We start from the raw sequence: 23,819 nt of genomic DNA on the forward strand, positions 1-23,819 counted from the left end.
GTAGGGCCCGGCTCCGCCCCCTGCACCGCCCCTCCCGCCGAGAGCCGGCGGAGCGCGCCCGCGAGCCACCCCGGCCCAGGTGAGGCGGCGGGGTCTGGCCGGGTCCGGCCGGCGGGGTCACGCGGGTCCGGCCGGGAGGGCGCGCGGCCCGAGGTCGGAGCCGGGGCGGGGCGAGGGGGTGGGGCCTCCGCGGGCGGGGTCGGTGGGGGGCGGGGCCGCCGGAGGGCGTGGTCACGGTGGGTTGGGTGGGGCGGGGCGGACGGGCGGGCCGGGGGCGCTGCGGCTCCGCCCCCCGGGGCGCCGGTGCGGGGGGACCCAACTGAGGGCGCATGCGCGCGGTCGCCCCGAGGCCTCGGGTCCCACTTGTGGGGCGCGCTGGGCGGCCATCAGCTCCGCGCCCTCGAGGCCGTCCGGTCCGCGCCTTTCCGCCGCCTTCGCGTTCGGCCTGCGAGGCCCTCCCGGTGCCGAGCGCTGGGGCCTCCCGGCCGCGGAGCTCGCGCGGGACCCGCCGCGCGCTGGCCCCTGCGACCCCCGGGGGCCGCTCCCGGCGCTCCGTGGGCGCCGTCCGGCGTGGCGCGGCAGCCGCGCGTGGCTCAGGTAGGGGCCCTGCCCCGGCGCCGAAAGTTCTGGCGCCCGCGCGGGGGCCGCGGCCGTCCGGCTCCCTCGCGCCGCCCGCTGCCGGCCCGTCCCCCGGCCTGGCCGCGCACCTGTTGCGGCGCGTCCGCCGACGGCCCTGCCCCGCCGCTGCTTCCCGCCCTCGGCGCCCCGTGCTCTGTCCCCGCCGCGCGTCTGCCTGCTTTCTGGCTCGGGGGGCCCGCGGGAGCCCGGCGTGGGGACGGCGCTTCACGGAGCCCCCCGGGGACAGCGACTTGGGGCACGGATGCGGATGAACCGGGTCGGTGTGGGGGTGTTGCAGCCCGTGGGAAGGGGACGCTCAAGGTTCAGCCTGGGGCGTGCTGGGTCCCCCGGAGAAATCTGGTGCCGCAGCTGCCTGCCCAGGACACGGCAGGTTCAGGACTCAAGTCGTGGTGCTGTAGCCGTCCGAGATGGGCAAGTCCAAGGAGGCTTCCTGGAAGAAGTGGAGCTTTAGCTGGGCCCCCTCCACACCTGTGCTCCGCTGGCCTGGCTGCCCTGTTTCCGGGCAAGTTCCCTGTGGCGGCGGCGTGGGTGCCTGTGCACAGGGACTGCCATCTGGGGCGGGCTCACAGGCTCCTGGGCAGGCAGGCATCCCTGCTCCCTTCCCCAGCTCCCTGCTGCCTTTAGGGTGAAGGTCGGGGTCTGGCTCCTGCGTGTTGCTCCAGCCACATCTTCTACCACATACCCCAGCTCTGTCAGGGTCCATCGCCTGTGCGACTCACCTCTCTTCCGCCACTGTGACAGCTCGGTCTCCTTCTTGGAAGGCCCTTGTGTTCTGGGTGTCCCCTTTAGAACCTCCCTGTTCCCTGCCTCCCCTGGGGGAGGGCCACCCCCATACCTGTGGCCCACAGCCCCCGGTGCTTGGCTTTTCTTCTGTGTCACCCTGAGATGACCTGTGTCTGTGTGTTCTGCACGTGACCACACAGAGGCCTTCATCTCGGTCACCCTTGCATCTTGGGTGCCCAGCAGAGACTCTTGTCGGCAGCCAAGAGAGAGTGGACGGGCAGTCTGAGGCGGCACGGAGACCGTGGTGAGAAATGCAGCCATGATGGGCGTTTGTTCACCATGTGGGGAAGCTTGAGGCAGGGAGGTGGGGCTTACCTTCTGTCTGGGGGAGAAGACCGCCGCTGTGGCCCAGCCTGTCCCAAGCCATTAGTGACAAGGACTGGATGTGTGCTGCAGCGCCCCAGAGAAGGGAGGACCTCCTAGGATGTGGGATTTGAGCAGGGCCAAGCAGCAGGGCAAGGTTTGGTTGGGAGAAAGGATGGGCGGGGCATCCTGGGGGTGGAGGTGCCCGTCATCTCTGCCACACTCACGTGGCACTCGGGTGCTGGGCTCTGGTCCTCAGCAGCTGGAGCCCAGGGCGTCAGCTCATCCTCCCAGTGAGCCCAGGACAAGGGCCTGTGACTAACCGCCCCCCCCTCAGAACAGGTGAAGAACCAGGCTGGAAAAGGGGACTTGCCCCCAGTCCCTTCACTGCGAAGTCCCAAGACATTACCCGTTTGGCCACAAGGCTGCTGAGGCTGGGCCTTTTGTCGCTCAGACTCCTGTGCGGACAGTTGGCCACGGCTTAGGTGTGCCTGTGGCTCCTGCATCTGACGCCATCATGTGTTGCGAGTGGAATTACTCTGCCGCGGCACCCTGCACTGCCCGGCTCTCCGGTAGTTCCCCCATCGCTGCCACATCCCGTCCCGGTGACGGAGCTTGTGAGAGAGGAGCCGACTGACAGCAGGAATGAGGGTTCTCGCCCTGCTTCGGCTCCCTGCCGCGAACACCTGTCTCCCATTCAGGGGTGGGAAGCGGGCGACGGGAATCACCATTCCTGGTTCTGGGTGATGAATGTGGGGCTCAGAGGGAGCTGCTCCTGCACCCGACCGGGGCCTCCGTGCGCTCCCCCGCCGGCCACCCGCGTCTGGGAGCCGCGTCTCTGCTGCCCAACTGGGGTTCCAGGCCCGGGGCCAGTGGCTGCCTGCGGTGGTGTGGCGAAGTGGTGAGGTTGGTGCAGCGGAGCAGAGCTGAACTGCATCCATGCACCATGTGGGCCCGTGAGCACTGCCGTGGCTCCAGAACATCTTGTGGGAATGGAGCTGGTTGCCTTGGCCCGGGTCCCGGCGGAGAAGACAGGACTTGCCTGTGAGCCGGACCTGGTACCTTGCAGCTGCCTGAGCCCGTGGCGCTGACAGGGACGCCTCCTGGCGGGCATTGGTTCAGTGCTCTCTGCCGCCGGGGGCTGTCCTCGGAAACCTGTTGCAGCTGCGGGATTGTCCCCGTCAGCCTGAAGCCTGGGCAGGACAGGCGTGAGGTAAAGGTGACCGTGCGGGATGGAGCCCTGCCCAGCTTTCAGGCCCACCTCAGGCTCAGGGAAGCCCTGCGAGGAGGGGGCCGGGTGGTAGGTGGTAGGCTGCCCACGTCAATGTGGGTCAAAGTACCGGGGCAGTGTCTGGGGCATGGGATCTCTGGCAGGGCCCTGCCTTGGTCTTTCTGTGCCCAGGGGTGCCACGGAGATGAGCAGTGCTCAGAAGGGTTCTTGAAGGTCCCGTCTTGCACGCAGGTCAGGAGATGCAGTGAGTGCAGGGGGCTGCCCGAAAGCCATCCCTGGTGTTGTCACCAAGGCTCCTGCGTGCAAGGTATGGAGGGAGGCCACAGGGAGGGGTCGGTGATGGGCTAGAGAGACCACCCTCTCCCCCAAGTGTGTGCGGCTGTGGGTGGGGCTGGAGGGTCTGGGTCCTTCCCTATGGGGAAGGGGTTCTGGATGCTGGCAAGACCTGAGATGAGTCTTAAAAACCGAGTAGCAGTCGGGGGAGCGGATGGAATGCGGTGTGGGGGGGTGTTCTCGGCAGCAGAGGCCTGAGGGGCGGCACAGCAGTGCTCGTCTCCCATGGGCCTGTGTGACCAGGGTCAGGCTGTCAGGCCTGGGAGCCAGGCAAGGCCTGGATTTTGTTCCTGAGCCGGGAGAGGTGGGGTGGGGGTCTGGGACAGATGGCAGGAGGCTGCCGCAGGCAGTGACAGGCCTATGCCTTACCCCCGTCCACGGGGTCCAGGCCGGGGAACCTGGGCTCAGGATCCTGTGGCTGGGTCCATGGTGACGGCAGCTAGGCCACAGGCCCCCGCCAGGGAGCGATTGGTGGTTGGGGACCGCCGCGTCTCTCCCTGCGGGACGGGGGGTGGCAGGGTGCTGCTGTCCCGCAGTGCCGGGCTCCTGCTCGTGGTGGGAGAGCAGCCCTCCCTGAGGCAGGCGTGGGAGAGCAAGCCCAGGGGTCACGCTGACCCCGCAAGCCCCAGCCTGGAGCTCTGGCCCCACACACCGTTGGCGTTTTCTGTGACTGAATCGGTGTTATTTTCCGTCTCTGATTTCCCCTGAGGGAGGGACTGGGCCCCGGCCTGACTGAGTTCCGTCCTGGTAGGGAAACAGGGATGTCCAGACACGGCCGCGCCATGTTGCAGCTCTGGCATCCTGACGGACGTCCCTCATTAGCATGTCCCCGAGCCTGCCCTTTCTGGTCCTGCAGCCCCCTGGGGACCGGGGCACCAGTGCCATTGCAGGGGCGGCACACAAGCCCAGGGCAGGGGGGAGGAGGGCCCCGTGGGGCCCAGGGGCTGGGCTGGCTCCTTCTTCGGAGCGCCCACTCTGCTGGATGACCAGGGCGAGGTGTGGGCTGCCTTTGAGTGGAAACATGGGACAGCCGACCGTGGTCACCGCAGTGGCCATCCCCGCTTGCTGACCGCTGGTGTCTGCCCAGCCCCTGTTGGGTTCCTGATGTCCTCAGCTCAGGGTTGGGAGGCTTATCCAGAGGCACGGGCAGATGTGAACCCAGCCCTCGGGCTGCAGAGTCCCCTCACCCTGAGCTGGCCCACCTTCCCTCGCTCCTGCCCCGCTGCTTTGCGGGGGACCTGATCGTAAGGCGCGTGCATCCTGAAGGATGCCTGTGGGTTAGAGGACCTCGTGGTTGTGTTAAGAAAGACCGACTCCTGGACTTCTCCTCCATATTGAGCTGCCGTCGGGCTCATTCTAGAGGAGAGCTTGGCGGAGGTCTGAGAGCTCTAGGGACTCCGGGCATCCAAGTGCTGACCAGCACGTGGAGACTGGAGGCCGGGGTGACCGGTGAGGCTGGACGGACGTGTGTAGAATGAGCTTGCAGGTGACCGGTGGCTGGCTTTCCCCGACCCGTGCAGTGTGTCCTGTGAGTGAGTCAGCGTTCTTAGGGCTTTGGGGGCCTCGTGCCACCAGGCATCCGGCTTCTCGTCTGCCGTCTGTCACCTGAGCCAGACCCTGGGTGCGGGCTGCGCGGACTGAGCCTGCGCTGGCCGGGAAGCCGGGCTGTGGGGTGCGCGGCAGTGAAGGAGGAGGGGTTGATGGCATCTGGGGAAGACGGGGTGGGGGGTGAGGCTGAGGGGTGCAACCCCCTCTCTTTCCCAACCCAGCTTCCTCTTTGGCTGCCCTCCCCCGGGATCCGTAATCCATTTCAGCCAAGGCTTCAGAAAGGCACGGGGTTTTAGCCCGGCGGCCCCGACGGCGGCTTCTCCCACGCTGAAGTCACCCAGCGCAACAGCCTCCTGCCTGGGCTCGGCCTCCTGCCTGGTCTCGGCCTCCTGCCTGGGCTTGGCTGCCCACTCTGCAGGGGCTTTCAGAAGCAGTGCTAACGAGAGCCCGGGCTCATGATCGGGTCTGACCTCCTTCCCCCGCTGCCCCCCCCCCCGAAGGTGCTAACGAGGGTGCCTGGGCTGGGGAGCGGTGTCCAGTCGTTCCTCCTGATCCGGGACCCAGAGAATGTCCAGTCGCAGGGGCGGTCCTTCTCGCTGGTCTGCAGCCTCCAGCCGGGCCGTCTTTGTTTCCTCTTGACGTGGGGGCCCCCCTTGCTGGGAGCAGTGCCCGTGGCCCTCTTCTGCCGGAAGGCCTTCGGGGCGCTGGTCCGCGCTGGGGCCGGCCGCCTCCCTCCCCCGGCTTCTGCAGCTCCTCGTGGTTTGACCTGATCTTCCGGGCTCTGGTCGGCCTGCCTGGCCGACTCCTTGGCCTCCCGAGCCTGCCCTCGGGTGTCCCACTGCAGCTGTCTGCCTGCAAGGGCCGGTGTTGGCCCCGTGTGGTGACCTGCTCCACGTGTCGAAGGCTCTGCGTCGCGTCGTCTCTAGAAGCCGCCCGTCTGCTCCTGCTGTTTGCTGCAGTCCCTCGGGAGGGCGGGGCGTTGGGTGGTCGCAGGCCACCGGTCCTGCCTGGCGGGTCCTCGCTTGCCGTGGTGTTGGGCTCCAGTGCGCTCCCCCAGGTTACCTGTGTCTTCTCTGTGTCTGTGGCCCTGGGCCGGGAAGCGCATGTGACAGGCCCTCCACGAACACTTGTGCAAGCGGGAGCTGGCGGCTGGAGGAAGCTGGTTCTTGGGCTGGTGGGAGGAAGCGGCGAGGGACACCGAGAGCGTGGGTGGGCCAGCCGTGAGCAGGTGCTTCCCAGACATGATGTCCACTCTTCAGAGCCAAAGGAGACCCGTGCTTGGAGCCAGGGCAGGGGGAGGGGTGACCACAGCTGCAGGGGTGGAGTCGTCCACACCCTGTAGCTCACTGCTTCCCAGGGTGTAGGTAGCCCTGCCGCCGTGAGCAGATGACCATTTGGCAGGTGGAGGCGTGGGGTGGGGGTCAGTGCTGGTGACTGCAAGACCACTTGGTGGTCTTCAGGCCACCGATCGGAGCAAGGCAGTGGATGGGTTCTTTCTCTTGGACTGTGAGAGGGACTTGGTTATCCCAAGGCCAGCAGCGAGCAGAGCGGAGCTGGGGCTGGAACACAGTGTGTCCTGCATGAGACCTGGGCCCCGCTTGACGGTGCTGCCCTGTAGCCCTGAGGAGGCTGGACCGTGGGGAGCTGCCGGACCAGGCTTGTGGCTTCTCATCGGGACGGGATGGGGGCTCTAATCTTCCCTGCTGTGCGTGCCGCCTTTCTGCCCCCAGGATAGCTCTGATGTCACAGGTCCCCTGGACCCTGTGAGTTCCGTTGTGCTTGAAGAAGGGATTCTTCAGGCGTCGCCTGAAGCCAGTTCAGCCATCCTTTGCCGTGTGGGCAGGTCTGGGCCAGAGCTGTCCGCCACGGGGGGTCGCAGCCCTGCGTCCTCTGGTCTGACGGGATGTTGGGACAGAATGCCTGCTGCTTTTCTGGGCCTCTGCCGCCCTGCAGGAGGGGGTTTGGAGGCCGTGGTAGGAGACGGTTCAGCATGCAGGCGTCTGTCCTTGTGTGGGAAGGGCCGGTTGGCATCCAGCTGGAGGCCGGGCGCGGTCGGGTGGGAAGAGGTTCTGACGGTGCAGGCCAGGCCTTGCTGTGGCCACAGTCCTTCCCCAAGTGTCAGTCGCCTGAAGCCGATGGGTGCGGGTCCACCAGGGATCGGCAGGACTGGCTCAGGGCAGTTGGAGCCCTGGGCAGATGGAGCAGCCGCGTGGGGACTGTGTGGTCTCCCTGCCAGAGGAAAAGAACTCTGGGGCCTTGTCCTGGGAATGAAATGCTTGGCTCAGCAGGGAGCTGGGTTGCTTTGGTTCACAACTCACAGTCCAGAAGGAGTCCCATGACCACCCTCCCCCAGACCCAGGAGTGCCCTGTGGGCTTGCTTCCCGGGGGAGGGGACTGGGGATGGTGGACAGCTTTCCGGACGCTCATGCTGCTGGGCCAGGCAACCTGGTGTGTCTGGAAGACCACTCTTCATCCCTGGGCTTCCTCCCTTTCCCTGGGAGTGCCCTGTGCACGGAGAGGTTGAGCCCCGTGGCTGCCCACCTGCCTTCCGGTCTCAGGCTCCAGGAGGCCGGTGCTTGGGAGAGCAGGTCAGGTTGAGTGTGGCCTCTGCTCCGTCCACTTAGTGACTTCGTGCTTTGAGATGGACAGGCTGGTGTCACTTCTGCATCATTCAGTTATTTTATTTCACGACAATGGTACGTTCACGTGCACTTGTAGGAAATGATTCTGAGCATCCTGGGGACCCTCCCGCGGTTTTCCTCACGGTGACCGGGGTCACAGCCAGGATGCAGGCGTGGGCGCAGTCCAAGTAGATTCGATCCTGAGGGGACCCCGTGTGCCCCCTGCCGGCTGCCCTTCACCCCGGAGCTCGTCTGTCCTTCCTGCTCTCATGGCGTTTCTAGAAGGTTACATACATGGGGTCCTATAGCGTGTCACGTCTGGGGACCGGCTCGGTCCTCTGCTGTGGTTCCCTGGAGATTTCTCAAGGTTGCCACGCGGATCCGGAGCTTGCTGCTTTTCAAGGCCGAGCCCTGTTGTGTGGGGCGGAGGGAGCGCCCTGGGGCTGGCTGGTGTCCGTGCCGTGCCGGGCTGGCAGTGGTTTGTGTGGTTCGAGAGTGAAACGTGGGGAGCATGCAGCCGGAAGTGAGCAGTCCCCTACAGCCAGCCCCGGCTCCACATCTGCAGGCAGCGCGGTCTCGCGGTCTCACGTGCTCCCGGCTCGGTGAGCCCCGGGTCAGCTGGTTGCAAATGTCCACGTTCTTACTTGTCCTTGGTCTTGCGCAAGGCGTGTGATCTCAGGCCTGTGCCCCTGGTTTTTATTTCTCCCCTACTAAATAGAACGGCCAGAAATTTTTCTCTCTTGGTACAGAGAGCTTCTCTTTTCCTCTTTGACAGCCGAGGCTGCTTCAGGTGTGGTGGTGCCAGCATCGGTCCCGCCATCCGTCGGCAGCACCTGCCGTGATTTCCGGTCTCCGCCCGCTACAGAAGGAGCCGCCTTGTTCCCGTGTCGCTTCGTACATGTTTACGTGGCTCGTACGTGTGCAGGGGCTGGCCCAGAGAAGCACGCTCGCCGGCCTCCTCCAGGTTGGTGCTCCTGGGGGGCCCGTGCCTGCCGTGCCCGCAGCCGTCGGGCTTCGGCAGGGACATGTCAGGTTCCTTTTATGAGGAATGAGTTGGTGTCGTTTCAAATATCAGAGACTCTTGTATTTTCTTTGTGAGCTTTCCGTGCCTCTGTTCATGGTTCACGGACGGTGTTGTGGATCTGTTCCCCGTGGATCGTGGAGATCAGCTCTTTGAGTGCCAGACGAGTCCGTCTCCGGCCTTCGCTCTGCTTCCCGTTTGTGATCCGCCACGTCCAGGCTCTCACGCGGTGGCGTCCTCCGCTCTGCTGCTCCGTCGAGGCTGGGCCTGTGGCGGAGTTAGCGAGGGCAGCTTTCCCTCACCTTCCCGAAGGCCCGCGTTTCCTCGGCTGCGTGCGGCCGCTTCTGGAGTTCTCACTCGTTCCCCTTCCATCGTGCTGAGCGGTGTGAGGTAGGGGTCTCTTTCCCCGTGGTTTGCTCGCGCTCCCAGCTGGGCACTGACACGATCCGCTTCTGCCCCTGGTTTTCGTTCTAGCCGAGTGACGCTGTCAGTTCCCGCTGTATTCGGATTTTTATAGATGTGTTTGTTTATGATGCGAACACTCAGCGCGAGGTCTACTGTCTTCACTGCCGGCGTGCCCTGAGGCTGGCAGAGCACATCCCTTGACTTGGTTGACTGCAGCTTCGTGCCCGCTGACCAGCAGCTCCCCGTGGCCCACTGCCTGAACCCCTGCCGGCATGGGCCGTCCTGACTCTGGGCTTGGCTGTTGTAGACGCGCCAGGTCCGTGGCATCCGCGGTGTGTGTCCTCCTGAGACTGGCTTATGTCACGGAGCACGTGTCTGCAGGGCTCACCCGCGATGGTGCGTGTTGTGGGGTTTCCGTCCTTTTCGAGGCCGAGAGGTGCTCCGTGCCCCGTTGGAGCTGCCCCTGTGCTCGTCGTCCAGCTGTTGACGGATGATTACCCCGTTCCTCTCTCTCGGCTCTCGGGACGGATGCTGCAGGGAACGTGGCCAAGCTCCTGTCTGAGATCCTGATTTCAGATCCTTTGGATGCAAACTGAGGAGTGGAGTTGCTGGATCATACAGGAGTTCTATTTTTAATTTTCTGAGGAGCCTCCATTCTGTTCTGCCTAGTGGCTGTGCTGTTTTGTGTGCAGAGTGTGCGAAGGTTCCAGTTTCTCCACGTCCTTCCCAGTGCTTGGGGGCTTTCGTTTTTTTGACGTTTTTACCGTCGTGTGGTAACAGTGGCGTGTGGGTCTGGAGGCGGACCCCTCATCAGATCTGTGGTTCCTCTGCGTTTCCTCCTGTTCCTCACGTGCCTTTGGCGATGGTTCCCTTGGCTTCGCAGAAACTTTTTTTAGTTTGATGTTGTCCCACTTCTCTGTTTCTGGTTTTGTTGTCTTGTGCTCCAGGAAGTCATTGCCAAGACGGACGTCAGAGGCTTTGCCCTGAGGTTTTCTTCTAGGTCTTACAGTTTGGGTCTTGCAGATGTTTGAGATTTGATTTTGAGTTGATTTTGTGCGCAGTGCAAGCTGGGCTCGATGTCATTTTTTCATACACATCATCCTTTGCAGAAGAGCCTGTTCTTCCCTGTGTGTGTCTATGGCGCCTGGTTGGAGATCGGTTGCCCGAATGCGTGTGGGTTTACTCCCAGGTTCTCTGTTCTGTTGTTAAGCAAAATGAGCCACCCAGGCGCCCCTGTTTTTCTGCTGTTTAGTTCATCGCGTTTTGCTTACAATTAACTTCTTTTGTTTTTTCTCAGTTTGTCCTTTTTCTTAGGTGTGTGATTTGTGTGCGCCGTTCATTGGCTCTTTTCCAAAATGTGGTTAGCATTTGAGAGCTTTTCCTTACTTTCGGATCCGGGGTATTTTCCATAACATCGCGGTCTGGAGGGTCTATAATTTTGGTTTCTATTTTCATTTTTGGTCCAAGAGTTGCTTCAGCGCAAGTTTTAAAATTTCCAAGCGAAGTGTGTTTTGATTTATTGGTCTTCTTATTTTGGTAGGTGTAACTGCCTTTTTAGGGAAGAACATGGACTGTCTTCTTTCTGGGTTTTATGTGGTTTTCCTCGTGACCCCGACACGGAGCCGGTTTTCATCACCGCGTCCCAGGATCTTGAAAAGATGGTCTGTGTCCTGACTTGGACGTGGAGATGTTGATGTGGGTGTCCGTCAGTTGTGCCCCCTCAGTGCTGCTGTGTGGGTCACGCGTGTCTCTGGTCTCTGTCCGCCTGCTCTGCTGTGTGCCCTGCCGTGGGTACGTCTCTGTCTCTTTCTCTTCGTGTCTCCCCTGAGTGTTGGCTGCTGTGGGACCTGATACGCAGCTGTTCGAAACGATTTTATTTTTATTCTGGATTGCGTCTGTTGGTGTCATCCTGCCGCCATTGTCTCGTTCCTGCGTCGTCTGCTTTGGGTCGTGACTCGTGCTGCTCACTCTGGTCCTTCTCTTCCCGCCCCTTCTGAGTGACCTCAGCTGCGTCTCATCTGCCGCTGGAAGTCAGGTTTAGCTTTGAGATCCCACCGGAGAATTTTTCAATTTTTAAAATTTCGCTAGAGAAGTTAAAGTGCTTTACAGGAGTTGGCAGGTCATGTGTATTTGGTTTTAGTTCCATTGCGTATGTTTATTGTCTCTTACTCTCTGGTGCGTTTTCTTTTTTAAAAAGTTTCTAAGTTTCTGACATTTAGGAGAGTTTCTGTCTTAAGTCATGCTCCCTCACGTAATGCCCTTAGCTCCCTGTTTGTGGGGACCGCTGATAAGGACCCTCTGTGCCAGGCAGCACATTATCACCCCTGCCCTTGTCCCTCCGAAGCCCCCCAGAGCCACTGTCACTGTTCTCACCCCTGAAAACTGTGAGTGCGTTCTAGTACATGGCAGGAAGGGAATTTGCAGGTGTAATTAAGGTTGTGTGGTCCTTAAAAGAGTTTATCTTGGATTATCTGGGTGGGCTCAAAGTGATTATTTGAGCCCTTAGAAGCAGGGAACTTTCTCCAGCGAGACATGAGAGAGATTCCGAGTGTGGGAAGGATTTGAGCAGGGGGCCGTGTGCGATGACTGGAGCGGAGCTTCTGGCCCCGGGCTGACCAGCTGACTGCCAGCACGGGAGGCGTGACCTCAGCCCTCTGGCCATGGGGACCTGGTTTAGCTAGGGCTCTCGGATTCCCCAGAGCCCCTGCAGCCCAGCCTGACTCCTCACCTACAGAAACTGGGTGACGGCACATCTGTGTGCTTTTGCTGCCAAATTCATGGTCATCCGCTCGGCTGCCGGAAGAAACACAGGCTCCTTCTGCGGGCGCTGGTGGCCTTGCTGTGCTCTGCATTCTTCCCATCACTCCGCTGCAGTCCCTGTGGTTCCTTCCCTTTCTCCCTGTTTATCTTTGTCCTGCTAATACTTGTTTTGTGACGGATGTCCGCTGTCAATCACGGGCTTTGGGCATTCTCACTGATGGGCGGTGGGCAGTGGGCTGGCTGTTCCTCCTCTCCCCTCCCTCCGTGTTCACCAGTCGGTCGTTTCTCCAGAGTCAGCATGTTACCTGGGCTCATTCAGTCCAGCCCTGTTTCTGCCTGTCTGTTTTGCACCCACAGGGGCGTGTGCTAAATGCTCCCACCTGTTAGATCCAGTTCCCCTGCTGGCCTCGGACAGGCTGCGGTATGCCCTGCGGATGCTTTCTCAGAATGGCTTCTGGGCCGGGGCCTTCATGTTCTGGGCGTGGGGGGCTGGGCGCCCGTGGCAGGAATCCTTGACCTCCACTCCTGCGGGTCCTGCAGCGGCCCCTGCACTGTCTCCTTGATGAAGTCCCAGAACCTAGGTCAGGTTCGGTGGGGTGAGGTTCGGAGCCGACGGCTAAAGGAAGAATTCTTTCTTCGTCGCTGGTGCAAAAAGGTGGTTTATTAAAGCACAGGGACAGGACCCGTGGGCAGGCGGAGATGCAGCTGCCCCGGGGTTGTGAGGGATGGCAGGTTATATACCTTGCGGTTGGGAGGTGCGGGGCGGGGGGCTTGCCCTTGTGGCTTGATCAATGTCGTCTTTAGGTCAGCCATTAACATCAAGATAGTTGGGAGATCCTTGGTGGGTGTTATGATCCTGCTGTCACTTACATTCCCTTCTACCTCAGCCTCCTCCAGTTTCGTTTATGGTGGGAGGGAGACATTAGGGCTTCAGGAACTGAGAGTTATTTGCCTCCAGAAATCTGTGCTATTGATAAGGGAACCTCCCTGTTTGTAGATCTCCAGGACATCTGCAGAGCAAGGGAGATTCCTGTCCTGCAGGATTGTGATCCCTGCAAGTCAACTATTTATCGTTTTATGGCAGTCAGGGGCGCCTGAGGAAGGCCACACAGATTACGGAGGGGAGCGGGTGGAGAGGGGGTGCGAGGCGCCAGCTTCTGCTCTGTCCTCAGCCAGCCTCCTGCTCCCTCATCATCCTGACTCAGGGTGTCGCTGTGCGGGAGCCGCAGACCTGCTCTTCCTCCGGGTGGCATTGCTCCATTTCTGTCCTCAATGCTCCTTCTCTTTTTCTTTGTTCTCTGAGTTCTGCCCGCTCAGGGTTCCCTCTCTGAGCGAGGTCTCGTAGCTCTGCTTGGATGACTTCCTGTGTGGGGACACTTGCTACATGTGCGTTTCCGGGTACACCCTCCTGCCCTGCTTCTGTTGGGCGGTGAGCGTCCCTCTCCTTTTGTTTTTGGTGCCAGACCCGAGCAACCACAGTCACACCCAGTGCCGCGAAGCTGTTGCTCTGTGCCTGTGTCTGGGGGTTCATAGTTCTAGCTCCTACAGTTAGGTCCTCGACCTCTTTTTGCGTTGATTTTGTGTGTGCTGTTAGGTAAGCGTCACCTTCGTTTCTCTGCACGTGGGTGTCTGGGGTCCCAGCACCACTTGTTGGAGACGTTCTCCTTTCCCTGCTGCATGGTCCTGGGGCCCTACTTGGAATCATTCGGCCACATACGTGACGGGCTGTCTCTGGGCTCTCTGTCCGCCCCACGGTCCGTGTGTCCGTCTTTATGCCAACACCACAGTATCTCAATGGCTATAGCTTTACTGTAAGTTCTAAAATCAGGAATGTGATATCTCCAATTTTGCTATTTTTCAGTATTATTTTGGCAATTGAGAATTTATTGTTCATTTTGGAATGAAATTTTTTTCCCTGGATCAGCTCTTTGTAAGGGTCCTCCCTGCCCCCTTCTCAGAGACGCAGGGTGTGGGGAGCTAGCCGTGAGCAGCTTGTGGGCACAGACGGTTGTCCGTGGGAGAGCCTGTCCTGCGGGGGAGCCCGGCCCCAGTCCTCCTGAGAGCCTGTCCCGCAGGGAGCCCGTCCTCCTGAGAGGCCGTCCCCAGAGAGCCCATCCTCCTGTCCCATGGACAGCCCATCCTGCAGGCATTCCCATCCCCCAGAGAGCCCGTCCTCCCGAGAGTCTGTCCTGCGGGAGAGCCCATCCCGAGGGAGAGCCTGTCTGGGCAGCTTTCTGTCAGCGGCTTCTTTCCTGCAGCCTGACTGACCTCTCGAGCCTTCTGACACCAGCCCTGCTTGTGCAGCTCTGTCCTCGGTGACGCAGGGTCAGTCTGGAGCACACAGGGAACGTATTTTGCAGGTGCTCTCTGAGACCGGCTGCTGCTCTCGGCACGCTGGTGCCTCCTTCTGCGAGGACCCCGCTGGCTTCACCTGCTCTCGGGAGCCTGTGCCTGTGTCGTGGGGCCTGCAGACTGTACATGTTTCCTACTTCCTCTGAATACAAAGTCTGAGCTTTTAAATTTCTTGTTTGATTACTTTGGGGGGTCATTCTTCTCATCATCTTAATGTGATTTCTAGAAGGAAGTAGAAAAAGCACGTATTCTGTGACGTGGGACTGTGAGAAAGGGCAGCAGGGCAGTGTGGTCCCGTGCCTGCTCTGGGCCTGGGGTTGGTGAGGGCTCCTCCACGCCCCTGCCCCCTCCTGCCCTGCAGGGCCGGGCCCAGGCTGGGGGAGAGGACTGGGACTGGTGCGTTCAGCACCGCGGACAGCTCCAGGGCATCCCACAGGAGCCCCTCACCCTCACGGGGCCTCCATCCCCGGCAGCCTGTCCCCCCACAGGGATGTCTCCTCCCTGATGACCCCAGGGGCCAGGGCTGTCCTGGTACTCATCACTGGCAGGCGGGGTGTGCAGTCAGGGGTACCGCTGTGGGCGGGGCTGAGGGAGAGCTCTCTCACCAGGTGACCCCTCTGCGGTGGCTCTGCGTTTCCCGGTGCTGTGGGGAGCAGTAGGCTTTGGGGCCCTGGGCTGTGCTATGGCCTGCCCCCGGCCACCCTGCCGCCCCTGCCAGGTGGCGCCTCTCTGTGATTTAGCTCTGCTTTGGTCCCCCCCCCCGCACCTTCCCTGAGACCCTGCTGCTGCTCTTGCCCCTGTCCTGTGGTGAGGGTCCTCTCTCCCAAGCTGCTAACCTGCTGGTGTCACTCCAGCTGCGCCCAGCCTCCCCGCCCTGAGCGCCACCGCACCCCTGCTGCGAGGGAGGAGCGGGTGTTTGTGGTCTGGGTGGTGGCCCGGTGACGACTGACTCCTGGAGGGCAGGTTCCTGTGGCTGGGGTGACGGCAGGTGGCAGGGCCAGGGGAGGCTTCCTGGTGGTCGGATGTGTGGCAGCCTTGGTAGGGTCACCCTGCTGTTGGTGCTGCTCCCAGCGCAGCAGACATGGGGGTGAAGCCACACCCGGATTCCTGCCACGTCGATGTGTTGGTGCTGTGAGTGATGGTGTCTGCGGGAGGAGCGCTCAGGCCCGTGTCTCCTACGCTCGCCTGCGTGGGGCTGAGTGCCCCAGCGCCCCGTATCCTCCTTTCCTAAGGGAGAAGGTGTTCTGGGCCTTGGACATTTCGTGCAAACGGAGTCCGCCGTGCAGGGGCCCATCTCTGCCGGCGGCACCGGCGGCCCGTCTCGGGGTGTCTCCCGGGATGACACTCAGCAGGTGGAGCTGCCCCTCCCAGTCAGTCATCGGCACAGCGATGGGGTTTGGGGTGCTGGAGCTGAGGCCCCGGCACGCGCAGGCAGGGTTCAGTTTGGAGCCTTTCGGCTGCCGTGTTCACCCGTGAAGTGGCCGCTGCCAGCCAGATTGAGCACGGGCTCCCCGGAAGGTCTCCCCGCCCCTTCTGGCCCCTGTGCCCCCTTGTGACCCCAGCAGCAGACGTGCGTGTCGTGTGTTCTAGACTCTCGGGTGTGTGGTGTTGTCCAACGTGACCTCCTCGTGGGCTGGCTTCCTGTGCGTGACCCGGCGTCCCTGTGTGTCGCGTCTCGGCAGGCCCTGTGTCCCTTGGGGGGACGGACGGGCAGGGGGTTGTCCTTTCTTTTGGGCTGAGTCTGGGCTGTTCTGTGCGTGGGAGTGACGACCGGGAGCGGGGGTGTCTTTCCACAGAACCATGCAGCAGGTGTCCCCGGCAGGGGCTCCCGCAAGCAGCCCGCACTCCGCCCACACCTCGGGGTGACTGAAGGGAGCACGTCCGGCTCGGTTCTCTCTCCAGCTGGCCTGTCTCCCCGGTGGCTGAACGTGTACCGTCAAGGCTGTTGAGGGTCACGATGTCGTCCTTGGCCTTAGGGGGCCCGTACACATGTGGCTCTTCGCCGTTGGGTGTCTTGGCTGTTTCTGGGTTGTGTTGTTTATTTTGCATGTTTCCGAGCAGCTCCCGTCCGACCGGCGGGCGTGCAGGCGGGGTGCGGGCTGCGTCCTGCCGCCAGCATCCCAGCGCGCTGTCCCGGCCTTCCCGCTGCACCCGGGCGCCCCGGGCTGCTCTTACATGGCTCCTCCCGCAGGCGGGCCGTGCCCGTGTCTTCCTCGCAGCGACTGCGCCGTCCTCGCGTGTTCACGGCACCTCGAATGTGTTTAAAATTCATGTTGTACGAGTGCGTCGCATGCGAACGGGAGCAGCCTTTGTCCTGTTTGTGGCGCCGGTTTCTACGTGCTGGTTGTCTCCTGGTTCTGTCCGTGTTGCGTTTTAATTTACTAAAGCTTTTTGTTTGTTTGTCTGATGTGCTGCCAAATGTGCTTTCTCTGTGTGTATGTGACGTTGCGTTGCTGTCTTACTTCTGACTTGTTTTTCAATCTCAGCCTCCCGTCCACCTGGACCGTTCTGGTCGAGGCTGCGAGCTGGGGAACCCGCTGGTAGGTCTGTCCGAGCACCGGCTCCTGGAAGGGGTGGGGATGGGCTCTGGGTGGGAGGGCTCCTTCCTTAGAGCCTGTGTGAGCTCAGGTGAGGCTTCCACCCGCCTCGTGCGCCAGGTCCTTGCTGAGGGCTGTGACTTGGGCGAGGCCCCGTGCGGTGGCCACCTGGGTGAGCTCCTTGAAGCCCACTTGTCCTTGACCCCTGTCCTCGGCTGTGTCCCTGCCCAGCCCAGGTCCCGACGGGGGCGGCCGGAAGCTGCTGCTTCCCGGGGGGAGGTGGGCTTTCTGCCATGGGTGTCGGGGGTGGGTTCCTAAGTCTTCCTTTGGATCGGAAGCTCGTTGCCCCAAGGCTGTGGCCCCGGGGGTCCTGAATCTGGCAGCCCTTGGTCCTTGGCTTCTCCCCTCACCCTGCCATTCGCCTGGGCCACCCGCAGGGTTCTCAGGGCTCCCTGCACAGAGCAGGCCTTCCTTGTGGGCAGACTGGGGACTGGGGACTCAGACCTGGTGGCACCTGCCATTTCCTGCCCCCCCATCCGGTAGAGGGAGCAGGTCCCAAGCGTCGCGCTGGGTGTCCCTCCTCCCTTCCTCTGTCCACGCCGTGCTCCAGTTGCTGTCTGCAGCCGGGCCTGAGGGGGACCGAGCTGCGTCTCCTGCGTGGGGACCCCGTGTGTGGGTGGGGAGCAGGCACTTGCTTTTAAGGCCCTGCTGCTCCTCCCGGGATGTGGACGGGCAGGCGCGGTGCTGTTTTTAGCGGGAATGACTTGACTTGTTCCTTTAAGGACCACGGCTTTGCGCGGCTGCCAAGTACACTATCACAGACTGGGCAGTGGGCTTGGCCAGGAGGCATGGCCAGGACTGCCCAGTGGGCTGGCCCTGCGGCCGGCAGCTACCAGGCACATCCTGAGGGGCAGAGCCAGCTGCTGCCCACCCCAGGGCCTGCCGGGTGCCCGTCTCCTCCTCCGCCAGCCCACCTTCCTCTTTCTCGCAGGCACTTAGCGGCCCGGGGGCGGGGGCAGGCCTACTGCCACCCATACGTGCACTGTGGTGGCCCTCCCCTGCCCCCTGCCCTGCGGGCACAGGCTAGGCCAGGTCCCTCCAGGGCACAGCTGCGAGACTTGCCCGTGTCTTCCTGGGGCCCCTGGATCCAGAGACCTCTGTGGGTGCCCAGGAGCCCCAAGTGGTGTGTTACAGCACCTGGAACAGGGCCTGGTGTTGGGTGGCTCTGGGCGTGTGGTCTGCTGATGGGGCCGCCCTCGGGGGAGCTCGCGCGGAGCCTGTGCAGGCAAGTCCGGGCCCTGTTCTCCACTCAGGCTGCTGCCTCCCTGGGCCAAGGGGACCCCGAGCTCCCGGTGTTGGGGCACCTGCCTGGTGTCTGTCCCGCAGGTTCTGTCTGGCGTGGATGTGTGGGCCGCAGCAGTCTGGTGGGGGAGGACACCTTCCCAGGCCCCCCTGAGGGCAGGGCGCGAGGCCCCAGGGGGGTCCCCTTGTGGTCTGGCCTCTCCGTGCCCACTCGTGCCTCTTTCCCGCTGCAAACTGTTTTCACTGAGGGACCTGGGGGTCAGGGGTTTCCCACTTCTGAAGGGCTGTGCTTGGAAGCCGGGTTCCCGGCGGCCGGGCTGTGGTCTTCTAACGTGTCCCTGTCCATGGATTTGGAGCTAACGCCCTGCTTTGCTGCGCTGAGCTGCCCATTCGCCGCTGCAGACTGCAAGGCCGTTTGATCCTGCTGGTTGCCCTCTCCTGCCTGCGTGACTCCTCCCTCCCTCCCTGTCTGTCTGCCTGCTGGGGCCACAGTGCCTGCTGGGCTCCCTCAGCAGCGGGTCAGCCCAGGTCGTCCATCTTCGGAGCCCCAGCCAGCGGGGCTGGGTTGTGTCCCCGCAGCTGCCCTCGACCTTTGGATGTTGTGTCCTGCTTGGGAAACTCTCCGCACGCGGCTAGAGGAGCTGACCGTTTCATTTCCGCAGACCCTTTGATCTTGCACCCAGATAGCCACGGGCCGTTAGGAACGTGTTCTTTTTACTGGGGTGGGCCTGGACCGCTCTGTCGTCCCCCACGGCAACCAGATGTCCCAGCGCTGCTTATCAGACAGTTCTGCTTTGGTTGGAGACGCCCCATTCCTTACCTGGCCGCTCTGTCTTCAGACGTCCTCATTCCACTGGTGTATGTTTTCGTGCACAGAGTTTCAGCTGTAGAAGATTTCCGGTGGTTGTGGGGAGAGATTTCGCATGCCTGGAAGTTCGGTCTGGAATGAGCGTTCTGTGGTTTTCGGTCTGTGCACAGAGTTGTGTGTCCACCGTCACTCTCCAGTTCCAGAACATTCCCGCCAGCCTAAAAGAAACGGCACACCCCGAGTGGTCCGTCCCCAGACCCCTCTGCCCCTAGCCTCTGGCAGCCTCCTGTCTGCTCTCTGTTCGCGCGGATCTGCTTCTTCGGGACGTGCCTGGAAAGTGGAATCGCACATGCGTCGTTTCGGTGTCAGACCCCCTCGGTCCACAGGATGTGCCCCAGACCCGCGCGTGTCGCCGCCGGGGCCAGCGCTCCCTTCCCGGGGACGTCGCGGGTCTGGGGAGAGGGGTTCCTTCTGCGGGTCTGTTTGCCCTCGCCTGGCTCTCGCCAGTCCTGTGGTTTCCCGCGGGGCCTCCCCGCCAGCCTGCGCCGCTCTGGAAGGATGCTCGCTGGTGGTGTTCTCGGGGTGGAGGAGGCACGTCTTCATGAGGTCCGAGAGCTGGGGCTGGCTCTTTGTCGTCGTGGGGCGTTCTAAGGTTTCCCGTGACCGGTGCTTCCAGTCTGCCTCCACGTGCGTGGAAGTCGGTTCCCACGTGTGCGGGCTTCGTCGTTGCCGCTGCGAATGGGGTTTCTCTGCCCGCCTGGCCTCCTGCCGGGCGTCGGTGTGTGCAGAGGCTGCTGCTCTCTGTGAGCCCCTCGCCGGCTGCTCTGCCCACAGCTCGGACTCACGGCGTCCCGTGTGCATTTGGCGAGTGTGCCGTTGAGCCAGTGGCCACGAGAGACCGTTGCTTCCAGCCCTCTGTCGTCTTGCGATGACCCCTGCTGTCCAGTGGCCCTGGCCGCTGCCTCCAGAGCAGAGTTGGGCGGTGCTGGGTGTGGAGGTGCCCAGGCCACCTTCTGGACCTTTTATCTAACTGGTATTGATTTCATCATTTCTAGAAAGTTCTTCAGCGCTTGCATCAGAAATGTGGTTGGCGCCTGTGGGGGGCCTGTAAGTCTTTGCCTTTGGTCCGTTAGTTGTGTGGTCTGTTGGGCTGGTGGACTTCTGGACAGCAGACATGCCTCACGTTCCTGGGACAATACGGAGCGGGGTTCTGAGTTTTGTCTTTTAGGGTTCTGTTTGGTGCTCTTGCGTCCATGCCGAAGCTGTTTGCCATTTGTGTTTGGACGGCGCTTCTTGGGCTTGGGGACCGGTGCTACACACGCTTCGTTACAAAGCGTCAGGATGCCTCCCTCACCACCGGCAACCCGGAATGCTCGTCGGAGTGCTGGGGACGTGGCGGGACCCCCGCACCGCCGTCTGGCCCTGGTGTCGCTGCGGGTGGCTTCGCGGTAACTGTTTCTGTTTCTTCTCTCCGGGTTCGTCTGTTTAGGCTGCCTCCCTCCCGTGGTCGCTTTCGGCAGACTGCGCTTTCCTAAGACGGAACCCCTTTCCTCGGGGTTTGACAACTGATTTGCACAGGGATTTGCAAGTGGGGCCTTAGGCTGCCTTAACCTGAGCTCTGGCTCTGGGCGACTCTTCCCTTGGAACGTTCCAGGTCGCACACGCGTGTTTCCACTCTCTCTGCTTGAGTGCGCTCGCTCCCGGGCCGTCGTCTTCGTGAGTGTGTTTTAGGAAACTGGATTTTGCTTTGTAAGTTAGGGCTGCTGCTTTCTGTCTTCTGCCATGTTAATGCTTACGTTTATTTGTGTTGTTTCTTTTCTTTGGTTGCCCTTGGATTAGTGTGTTGTTTCTCTTGAACTTTTTTAAAGCATAGGTATATTCATTAAAGAATCTTGGGCTGTGAGTGACGGAAAACCGGACTGAGCTCGTGGGAAGGGGCATGTGGGGGATGCGGCGGGTCTTGGGAATGGCCGTGTTCCCGCACAGCCCCCTCGGCATGGCCTCCTGGCGTGCGAGCTGCTTCGGGCTCCCGGGCTGTGATGACAGACGGCAGGGCCACGGCTGCTCCCAGCCGAGGGCGCATGGGTGACGGCCACCCAAGCAGACGCCGTTCCCAGGCGCTGCCCTCCGCGCTCAGAGCCCCTGTGGGGCAGGTGTTGAGCGAGCTGCTCTCAGAAGACGGTGCCGCGTGCCTTTTCCTACAGCTTCCAGCTGAGAAATGTGTTTGCTTTCACCTTTTGTCACGAGACACGTAGCGTTACGAATTTCCTCTGATCGCTGCTTTCAGGATACCTGGTCACCATTCTTACGCAGGGTTTTCACTTTTGGGGTTTTTATTTTTTTTTTTTTAGAATTCTCTTAATTTTAGTATTTTTTTTCTTTTTTCCCCTAAGAGTTGTTTAGTGGCTTGTGCTTAAAATGGGAGGGACTTCTTAGTTTTAGGAAGCATTTAAACTGTGCCCGTGCTGACGCGGGACCTTCATCCCCACGTCCCGAGCGCCCGTCCGCGGACACGGGTGCCTTTGCTTGCCTTTTGTTCAAGACACGCTCAGTCTTCTGTGTTCAGATCCTGTACCTTCCGGACAGACTTACTTCTAGAGTTTAAAAAAGTCTGCAGTGAGTTTTAATTTTATTTTTAACTTAATATTTTTGGACACAGTAATTTTAGATTAAACAAGAGTCCCCAGATTAGCGGGCACGCTGCGCGTGCCACAGCCCCCTTCCCCGCAGTGGCTCGTCCTTCCGCGCGTCCGTGTGCACACGCACGTGTTTCCTTCTGCACGGCTTGACCGGGAGCTGCAGCCGCGATGCTCCCGGGTCCCGGGCTCGGTGGCCTCTCACACAGGCACAGCACGGGGATGCCGTCGGGAAGGTAACACGGATGCGACACTCTCGTCTCAGGGTCGTGTTCGTGTCCACGGGGCAGAGCTTGTGAGCGGCCGTGCAGGGGCCAAGCTGGCAGGTCACGAATGTCACACACGCGCAGGCTGCTGAGCACGGAGTTCACGTGCGCCTCCAAGCTCCCGTTGGGGCAGAGGTGATGCTGGGGTGAGGGAGGGGTGAGGCAAGGCTCGCGGTCCGGCAGGAAGACCCCCGTGAGGTGGACCTGAGCCCAGAGCCTGCTGCCGAGAGAGGGCTGGGAGGGGTGGGCGGGAGCTGCTGCGGCGACCGGGGTTGATGGGCAGTGGCCGCTCTGAGATCCTGCCTGTGCCTGTGATTTGGAAGAAGTCACTTTCTCTCTCTGAGTTTGGTTTTCTTATATTAAAAATGTTTGATTAGATCTGGGCGTCCCCAGCCCGGGGGATTCCACCCCTCCGCGAGCCCGTGATCGCCGTCCGGCCTTCTTCGCGGCCCCGCAACCACACACGCAGCCCAGATGTCTTCCATGTGTCGGTCCTGTCTTGCTGTCCGGTGTGACCAGCCTTGGCCCCAGGTCTGGTGACGTCGAGGCCTTCATCCGGGCTCTCAGGCTGGTTTGGCTTTCGAGCACCCCACGTGGCTGACGCGTGTCCGTGGGCCTGTCCGTGGGCCGCAGCCCTTGGAGGGAGGTGTGGGTCCCGATGGCGGCAGTCCCCCGGCGGCTTTCGCAAGGCTGACTCATGGCGTCCGCGCGGCCCTCCCATCATCAGGCAGCCTGGGCCGCTGGGCCGCCCGGAGCTGCGCGGGCGGGGCTGGGCATCCCCGTGGGCTCACCGTGCCCTCCGTGGGGCAGCGCTGTGGTCTCTAAGCAACGCAGCCCTGGGCCTCCCGGGGTTGGCGGCTGGGCCCGGGGGGAGCCGTGCCGGGCGGTGCGAGCTGCAGGTTTCCTCTCCGCGGGCCCCCAGGTGAGCAGACGGTGGTTCCCAGCAGGGGCTCCGGGAGTGGGGGCGGCCAGCTTTCCTTCTGGAGCACCGCGTGTGTCTCCCCCTGCTGACACTCCGCACACGGGAGGCGCCGAGGAGCGCGGGCGTCTGTTGGCCGCTCTCTGTGTCGGCGCTTCTCCGGGTGTGGGCTGCGTCCTGACTCTGCTCCGAGCCGGCTCTGCTCGCTCTGGTTGGGTGGGTGAGACAGAAAGGGCACTGAGCTGCAGAGCAGCAGAACAAGCCTGTGGTCGGGGCTGTGGCCTGGCGGTGTGGCCCGAGGGGGCTCACCGTGTGTCTAGGGCGGGCCGGGATGGTGGGAGGGAGCTGGCGAGGTCTTGCCTGAAAGCAGGGATAACCAGGGGTGTGGTTGTGCAAGGGTGGGGAGGAAAGGCAGGGCAGGGGGAGCAGGGGGAGCCCTGGGGTTGGTGCCGGGCAGAGAGGAGGGAGGACTCGGGTGAAGGACAGCAGCCCAGGCCAGAGCACAGGCCGGAGGGCCAGGTCGCCAGGGCTGCTGGCAGGGCAAGGTCTGTGTGGCCGGGTGCTTGGGGTGAAGGTCCACATGATGGCGTGTCACCCCTCCTTGTCTGTGCCCAGCTGGAGCAGGAGGTCCCTGAGGGCACTGTGTGATGGTGATTTTGCTGTGTCTCCTTCACGGTGCAGGTCAGGTCCACTGGACCAAGGCCGAGATGAACTGATTCATTCCTCACTCTGGTCCTCTGAGGGCCGGGCAGCGCCCATGTTACAGATGAGAAACGGACCCCCCCGGGAAGGACCTGCTTTCCATCTTTGGGGTCCCCTTCAGCTTGCGGGAAGCAGGGTCGATTCTAGGGCACCCCGGTCTAGAAAGTACTGTTCTGTGTCTGCTGCCAGGAGGTTCATCCGTAGTCTCCGGAATTCACTGCCTCCGAGCGCCCCAGGCCGATGGAGGAAAGCTGCAGGCAGGGGCGTGTCCTGCTTGGGAGCCTGTCTGGGGCAGAAGCGGCCCTGTCTCAGCGCTGGCCCCGGAGTCCAGGTCACTGGAGCTCAGCCTAGAGCTGTATCCGGGTGCTTCCTCCTGACCGGGGTCCAGTGACGTCCTGCTGTCCGTCTGACTTCCTCCTGGGCCAAGGGGCTTTGTTCTGGGGGCAGGGCCGCGTTGCTGGGGCGTTCCCTGGCACCTTCGCTTCCTCTGCTGCCCAAAGAGCAGGATTTGGGCCGTGCCAGGACTGTTGGCCCCCTCCAGGCTGCTGCTGGCAGGGGGCGCGGGGAGGTGGCCGGGGAAGAGCGTGGCGCCAGCCCCGGGGGCACAGGGCCGGAGGAGGCTGGCCGGCCTGGCTCAAGGAAGCTGCCCAGTG

General features: G+C 62.2%; 1 protein-coding gene across 1 annotated transcript in view; it reads left to right on the plus strand.

Annotated features, from left to right (window-relative positions):
• Nucleotides 1–297: 297 nt before the first annotated feature.
• TSNARE1 (t-SNARE domain containing 1) overlaps nt 298–23,819 on the plus strand; it is an 86,354-nt gene continuing 62,832 nt past the window's right edge. The window contains exons 1-2 of the mRNA XM_082720614.1: nt 298–597; nt 8,234–8,422. Of these exons, the coding sequence (XP_082576740.1) occupies nt 330–597; nt 8,234–8,422 (457 nt within the window). The 5' untranslated portion in view covers nt 298–329. The remainder of the gene's footprint in view (nt 598–8,233; nt 8,423–23,819) is intronic.

This window comes from Mustela nivalis (assembly GCF_964662115.1).
Source record: "Mustela nivalis genome assembly, chromosome: 2".
Classification (NCBI taxonomy): domain Eukaryota; kingdom Metazoa; phylum Chordata; class Mammalia; order Carnivora; family Mustelidae; genus Mustela; species Mustela nivalis.